The sequence below is a fragment of the Triticum aestivum genome, chromosome 4D (assembly GCF_018294505.1).
Source record: "Triticum aestivum cultivar Chinese Spring chromosome 4D, IWGSC CS RefSeq v2.1, whole genome shotgun sequence".
In the NCBI taxonomy this organism is placed as follows: Eukaryota; Viridiplantae; Streptophyta; class Magnoliopsida; order Poales; family Poaceae; genus Triticum; species Triticum aestivum.
Window position 1 is genome coordinate 421,413,232 of NC_057805.1, and position 7,730 is coordinate 421,420,961.

General features: G+C 50.8%; 1 protein-coding gene across 1 annotated transcript; it reads right to left on the minus strand.

Annotated features, from left to right (window-relative positions):
* Positions 1–3,365: 3,365 nt before the first annotated feature.
* On the minus strand, positions 3,366–4,273 carry LOC123098312 (MFP1 attachment factor 1). Its single transcript, XM_044520272.1, has one exon. It carries the CDS (start codon positions 4,021–4,023, stop codon positions 3,619–3,621), a length of 405 nt encoding a protein of 134 aa, XP_044376207.1. The 5' UTR covers positions 4,024–4,273; the 3' UTR covers positions 3,366–3,618.
* Positions 4,274–7,730: the final 3,457 nt, after the last annotated feature.

Here is a 7,730-nt window from a genome sequence, read left to right on the forward strand (position 1 = left end):
CTTATAGCGTTGCTAGTTGCAGGTAAAGTTGAAGTTGGTTCCATGTTGGAACATGGATATTTTTTTGGAATATCACAATATTTCTTATTTAATTAATGCATCTATATATTTGGTAAAGGGTGGAAGGCTCGGCCTTATGCCTGGTGTGTTGTTCCACTCTTGCCGCCCTAGTTTCCGTCATACCGGTATTATGTTCCTTGAGTTTGCGTTCCTTACGCGGTTGGGTGATTTATGGGACCCCCTTGACAGTTCGCCTTGAATAAAACTCTTCCAGCAAGGCCCAACCTTGGTTTTACCATTTGCCACCTAAGCCTTCTTCCCTCGGGTTTTCGCGAGCCCGAGGGTCATCTTTACTTAAACCCCCGGGCCAGTGTTCCTCTGAGTGGTGGTCCAAACTAGAGCCCTTTGCAGCGCCACCTCGGGGAAACTTGAGGCCTGGTTTTAGTTGTACGGACTGCTCATCCGGTGTGCCCTGAGAACGAGATATGTGCAGCTCCTATCGGGATTTGTCAGCACATTCGGGCGGCTTTGCTGGTCTTGTTTTACCATTGTCGAAATGTCTTGTAAACCGGGATTCCGAGACTGATCGGGTCTTCCCGGGAGAAGGTTTATCCTTCATTGACCGTGAGAGCTTATTATGGGCTAAGTTGGGACACCCCTGCAGGGTATTATCTTTCGAAAGCCGTGCCCGCGGTTATGAGGCAGATGGAAATTTGTTAATGTCCGGTTGTAGAGAACTTGTCACTTGTCTTAATTATAATACATCAACCGTGTGTGTAGCCGTGATGGTCTCTTCTCGGCGGAGTCCGAGAAGTGAACACGGTTTGAGTTATGCATGAACGTAAGTAGTTTCAGGATCACTTCTTGATCATTTGTAGCTTCGCGACCGTTGCGTTGCTTCTTTTCTCGCTCTCATTTGCGTATGTTAGCCACCATATATGCTTAGTGCCTGCTGCAGCTCCACCTCATTACACCATCCTTTCCTATAAGCTTAAATAGTCTTGATCTCGCGGGTGTGAGATTGCTGAGTCCTCGTGACTCACAGATTCTACCAAAACAGTTGCAGGTGCCGACGATACCAGTGCAGATGACGCAACCGAGCTCAAGTGGAAGTTCGACGAGGAACGTGGTCGTTACTATGTTTCTTTTCCTGATGATCAGTAGTGGAGCCCAGTTGAGACGATCGGGGATGTAGCATTTGGGGTTATCTTATTTTCATTTGGATTTGACCGTAGTCGGTCTATGTGTGGATTTTGGATGATGTATGAATTAATTTATGTATTGTGTGAAGTGGCGATTATAAGCCAACTTTCGTTATCCCATTCTTGTTTGGATTGTGTGAAGATGACCCTTCTTGCGACAAAACCACAATGCAGTTATGCCTCTAAGTCGTGCCTCGACACGTGGGAGATATAGCCGCATCGTGGGCGTTACAGCATGTTACGTGGATGTTTAGTTCCTTCACATCTTAGTTGTTAGTAGTGTCAAAAACGCGCTTATATTATGAGACTTAATTATTACTAGTGTCAGAAACGCTATTATATTATGAGACAGAGCGAGTAGAAGAGAGAAAACGATCCAGTTCTCTGGCAACGCAGTGCTTAAGCTCCTGTCCAAACACACTTACGTGAAAAGGGATTCAGAAGCAAAGCCCAAGTGGTACAAACCTGAATGAGTTCAAGTCTGATAAGCTGCGTCTGCTTGCACAGTCCTCCTTACGCTTACCAGGACTGCATTTCTGTGGGTAGATGGAACTGGGCAGTCGACAAAAAGGCTCGTCGTGGCATCATCACATAGGGGCGTGGAGCTTGTTTGTTTGCTATTGACAATGTTAAAAACAACGACGGAACGGGAACCCAGAAGGTCCCGGAAGCATGCCATGTTTATTGTCTGGAACTGAAAGCAAGCGAGATATGGATATAGCCAAGCTCCAGGAAACGTACCTACCAAGCTCGGCAGCTGGACAACACGACTACACAAACTGCAAGCTTCGGGTGATGGAGTGCAGCACTGCTGCTAGTGCTCGTGCTGCATTTCGGCTGAGAAGGCGTGCAAACTGCAAACTACAGCCACCAGAAAGCCTGGTATGGTACAACAAACACCACTTCTGTGAATGAATGATCAAACTCAAAGTAACCAAGCAACCAGCTTACCAGCAAGCACCAATTTCTGCGGAACGTTTGTTGAACTGGATGGATCCAGAAAACACACAGTTATTGAAAAAAGAAAAGAAAAATTGTATCAGTTCATGCAGGTTAAGCATCGAAGACTATAAGCACCGACAGTTCAAGAGAGGTTCCACTTTGGTTCAGAGGGCGACCTCTTGCGATATGGAGCATGCCCAATCATGGAAGAAGACATTATGTCTCCATCTTGAAACTAGTTAGACCATATTTAATTATGTAGAAACTGGCTAAAGAACAACGTTTCATGTCGGCCAGACTGGTTGAGAACAAGACGATCGCCATCCAAGAATGACAAGATCTCCATTATTTTGGTCCAGCTGATCCTAAGGGCAGGTATTAGAAAGCTATAGCATCACCAAACTCGCGAGTGAGACGTTCTCAGTCAAGTGATGGGCAAAAGAAAAGAGAAGCATGCTTTAATTTGTTTATCTTCGCTACAAAATGTTGCTATTCTATATCACATTGTTTAAATGATGATGAACTCGAGATTTACTGAAAGCAGAAAGGAGAATGATACTTGGCCTTCACTAGCAATAGCAAGATACGAAGACTCCTTGCTATAAGATAATTGTCAGAGTAGCAAATACTGACTCGAAATGTACAAAAAGACCAACTAGTAAAACTCCTTAGGCGCAGTGACTGAGACACAATGTCCCTTTTCATAAATTTATGAAAAGACTGGGAGGCACAATGTTTCGATTGCGCACTGCATATTCAGCAATTAGATAGGTGTCTTCATATGCATTACATTACCCGACTGGACTAAAATCACTGATCAGAGTTCACAGAGGTTTTGAATGAAACAGAAGGGCCTAACTCTTGAGTCTCAGAATTCGACCAGTAGGTTATTTGAGTTCATAGATGCTTGAGATTTCGACGGTCAGTCAGATATGAATCATTATCCCTTGCTTAAGAGATAGAAAAGGCAATCAAAGACAGAGCATACTAAAAATGAAACACATTGCTATGATTGCTCAAACCATAATCATCATTAATCAAGTGTGTCCCTGCTGGCACAGAAAATTCAAATATAAGCATGATCAGGGCTCAGAACATACTACTGCCATTAGAACTAAGGGTGGATTGCTCATAATTTGGGCCTTGTTCCACACCTTCAGTCTGAAATTATGCTAGAGAATTACAAAATATGTATTGATCTGAAAGGCTTGGTGACAGATATTCCGGTGAAATCTTGATCATTGCCACGACAAGGTGAAGATAATTCTTGTTCACAGATACAAACAGAAGTAATTAACGAACACACTAAAAAAAGGGGGGTAACCAGCAGCTACTGAAAGAACAATAACAGCACAGGCACGCGAACAACCTACAGGCAACTCATCCCAAGCAGAGGCCAACGCCGCACACGAACTCTAGATGTAAATGAATTTTATCTCGAAGCATAATCGAAACGAATGTCCTCGGTCGGGGCTCAGGCCTCGGAGGTCTCCTCCTTGACGGCGGTTGCCTCCTCGGACGGCGGCTCGGCCTTGGCCGCGGCGGAGCGGGACTTGACGAAGTCGAGGAGGCGGCGGCTGACCTCCTTGGAGTAGAGCTGCAGCGCCTCGATGCCCTCCTCGACGGAGGCGGCGGCCCCGCCGGTGACGGCGGCGGCGTCGAAGGCCTCGGCCTCGATGGCGCGCGCGGCGGGCTCGGCGTCGGCGGCCGGCACGGCGCCGTAGCGCTTGCAGAGGAGGGTGTCGCCGGCCAGGGTGTCCACCAGGCGCCGCACCACGGCGTCCCGCGTCCGCTGCGTCGGCGGCCAGATGCTGAAGGAGAACGGGGAAATCTCGTCGGCACCGGCGGCGGCGGCCTTGGGGAGCTCGTCGGGGCCCATGGTGCGCGGCGGAGGCGGAGGCGTCGGACTCAAAACCCTAGGCTGACGGGTAGGGGGGTGGGGTGGGTAGGCCGGCCGTTCGATCCGTTCGCGGTGGGGATTTAAAAGCGGTGGCGATGGAGATGGGGTGCGGTGCGGTGGTGCGTCGTTGTAATTGAGGGTTTGTTCGGGGGGTTGCCGTGGCTTCAAGAAAGGGAAGAGGCCTCTCGCGGCCGCGTGCCACGGAAAGGGAGGGAGGAGATTGTTCTCTTCTGGAGGAGGATGTGGCGTCGGTTGGTGGCCTTTTTTAATGGTGGGTTTGTTGTTGGCCCGTGTACGGCTTCCTCGTTGGAGGTTTGAATTTCGCAACGTTCGAATCGGACCGGGAATGGTAGGAAATCTGGGTGGATCGGGATAAGATCGTGGGATGATGAGATATGATCGGGGAGCATTTATAGCCTTGAAGATACTACGGTATTTTTGAATCGGTTCAATTCCTTCCAATGACAGTAGCAGTGCCACTCTTGGGCTCTTGACCTCTTGCCAATTGCCACATACCTTGTCTCATTAGCTGGGCCTGGCCGTAACTGGTCGGCCTACACATGGTACGGTGGCACATTTTTGACGTGCACGCGGCCCAGTTGCCCCCAGATCAGTCCGTCTCTCTGTTTGCACCGACGCCCCTGTCGTGTCGCCTCTGGAGCTTGGACGCACTCGCATTTCTGCATGCCATCTCGTCGCGAGTGAAGTCTAAAACAAAGCCTGAAGTTGTAGAGGGCGACGCAAAACGAACCCTAACCTTCAAAACCCTGAAGTCCGTATCCTGACCTCTTTGATCCCATTTTATCTGAACCCTGGATTTGTTTGCCATACTGGGAAAAGCAAAATCCTAGCCAAGAACTCGCTCTCTCATGGTAGCGTGGGTCAACACATCATCTTCTTCCCCGTTCACATCTCTCTCGTGCTGCTCTCCCGCGGATGGGCGGACGTCGGCTACCAGTGTGTACTTCTCTTCCTCGCATGTTCGCTCCCCTACCGATCCCGCCCGCACGGTGGCAAGCACTGGCTGATCAGGTGCGGTCGCTGCGACCGACAGTGGGAGCTCCTCAGCAACATGGTGCGCCTGGGAAAGGAGATGCATCTGACAGGTGGACCCATGTAGTAAGTGACAGTAGAGATCAATCCCACCAGGGGTCGTGCCTTTTCTTTGACGAGCGGATCGCGTCTTTCCTATTGCACCAAACAAGATTGTACTCAGAAGGGGTCTAGCGTGACTGGGATTTGTAAATACGGGGTACCAAACTCAGAGACTTAGAGCATCTCCACTCGCCCCCAACAGCCCCCCTCCCAAGGCCCCTTTTTATCGCCGGCGTGAAAAAATGGCCCGGTCGCGCCCTCAGAAGCCCATTTTTCGCCGGTTAGGGCCGAATTTGGCGCCGGCAGACCCATGCCGAACCCGGTGCGCTGGGGGCACCCGGGGACGCCGGGGGAAACTGTTTTGGCGCGAAATCTTGTGGGGCCGCCGAGTCAGCGACTAGGCGCGTTTGTCGTCCTCATCGCCTCGGTTTCCTGGGGGAATCAATGCGAAGACTGCGCCGGTCAGTCTTCCATTGATTCCTCACAGGCGGCGCAGTGAAGGCGCGTCGACGCGCGTCCCGCCCCCTCCCGCCATGCGTACACACGGCGGCCGCCCGCTCGCCGCCCACCCGCGGCTATAAAAGCCGTCCCTCCCTCGCCAGTGGCCGCACACTTCCTCGCCACAGCCCCTCTCCCCTCTCGTCGACGACGCCCTTCTCGCCCTCTCGCCTCGCCGACGACGCCCCTCTCCCCTCTCTCCCCGTCTCAAAACCATGGCCGAGCACTACCCCGGTGACGGAGCAGCGGCCATTGGCTTCGGCCGCCGCCACCTGCACGAGGACGAGGCCCGTCTCCTTTACGACGCGGACTACCCGGCGCCCCTAATACGTCTCCAACGTATCTACAATTTTTTATTGTTCCATGCTATTATATTATCTGTTTTGGATGTTTTATATGCATTAATATGCTATTTTCTATTATTTTTTGGACTAACTTATTAACCAAGAGCCCAGTGCCAGTTTTTGTTTTTTCCTTGTTTTTGAGCTTCGCACAAAAGGAATACCAAACGGAATAAAACTTTCGCGGTGATTTTTCTTGGACCAGAAGACACCCCGGAAACTTGAAGATGAAGTCAGAAGAGCAGCGAGGCGGCGGCAAGGGGGGAGGGCGCGCCCCCTGCCTTGCCGCCTCCTCGGGACTCCTCTGACCTAACCCTTGGCCCTATATATATTCACATATATTCCCAAACCACCAGAGGCATGCACGAAAACACTTTTCCACTGCGCAACCTTCTGTTCCCGTGAGATCCCATCTTGGGGCCTTTTGCATCCTGCCGGAGGGGGAGTCGATCACGGAGGGCTTCTACATCAACTCTATTGCCCTTTCGATGAAGCGTGAGTAGTTTACCACAAACCTACGGGTCCATAGCTAGTAGCTAGATGTCTTCTTCTCTCTCTTTGATTCTCAATACACTACAGAAAAAAGACACATCCGTGACATTTTGGGCCGAACGAATTTTTCCCTGTCATGCTTATGACACTTCTATGTCGATAATTGTGACAAAACCCGATATCATCATAGATGTGGTGGGATCCTACTTCTATGATAAAAAATCATGACAGAAAATGGGTTTTTCATCCTGGGCGGGCCGGAGACGCAGCTGCATGACATTCTTTGGGCCGTCCATGACGAAAAAACCGTGGTAGAAGCGAGGGCGAGGAAAATATCAGGGAGTTCCCGGTTATGGTGGGTGGTCGGGGCCGAGCGATGCATGGAGGTTTGCGCGTTTCTCTCGTACACGTACGCGCGTGTGTGTGAGGCGTTGTGCTCTAACTGAACCCGAGCGAGGTGTTCACCTACTGAACCCGAGCGATTGCACTGCAGGCTACGCGTTACTGAACCCGAGCGATCGATCGATCCCTGTCTGTTAACTGAACCTGTTGGGGATATGCCTATCAGGTATGACCCGCCCAGAGGAGCCGGGTCATCCTATGGCGGTTCATCTCAATGAAGCCCAGGAGCGTATTAAGATGGCGGTTCATAGACAGGCCAGTTAGAGGGCCTAAAGCCAAAGGCGGCTCATAGGCCCACAAATATAAACCGCCATGTATATGTAAGCTTGTATTGTAAGGTATGTAAGATAAGTCACCGAGCCGGACACGTTGTATGAGCCGGCCGGGACTCTGTAGGCCGCAGGGCGTCAACCCTGTATATAAGGGGATGACCCGGCAGCGGCTTAGGGCAAGAGACAACAGATCGAGAACCAGGCAAAGCGTGTTCGCTCCCTGGTCATCGAAACCCTAGCAATACCACCTCAAACTGGATTAGGCCTTTACCTTCACCGCAAGGGGCCGAACCAGTATAAACTCTTCGTGTCCTTTGTCCCGTTTTAACCCCTTTAAGCTAACTCCGTCGCAATGGCTCCACAACTAAGTTCTTTGTCTCGTTTTAACCCCTTTAAGCTAACTTTATTGGATGACCAAGAGTCGTCGCGGCAAGCTCTACATCGACGACGCAGGCTGGGGCCCGGAGGCCGGCTCAATTGAGTACGGGTATCGGGTCCCCTTTGGCGGAATCCACGTTTTCATTGGCAAGATCGGCGAACCGGGCCCTGAGCCGGACACCTGCACCACATCATCGAGACGGCTCAG

Excerpts from the sequence above, each read along its gene's own strand:
- LOC123098312 (XM_044520272.1), bottom strand. The coding sequence starts at position 4,023 with ATGGGCCCCGACGAGCTCCCCAAGGCCGCCGCCGCCGGTGCCGACGAG.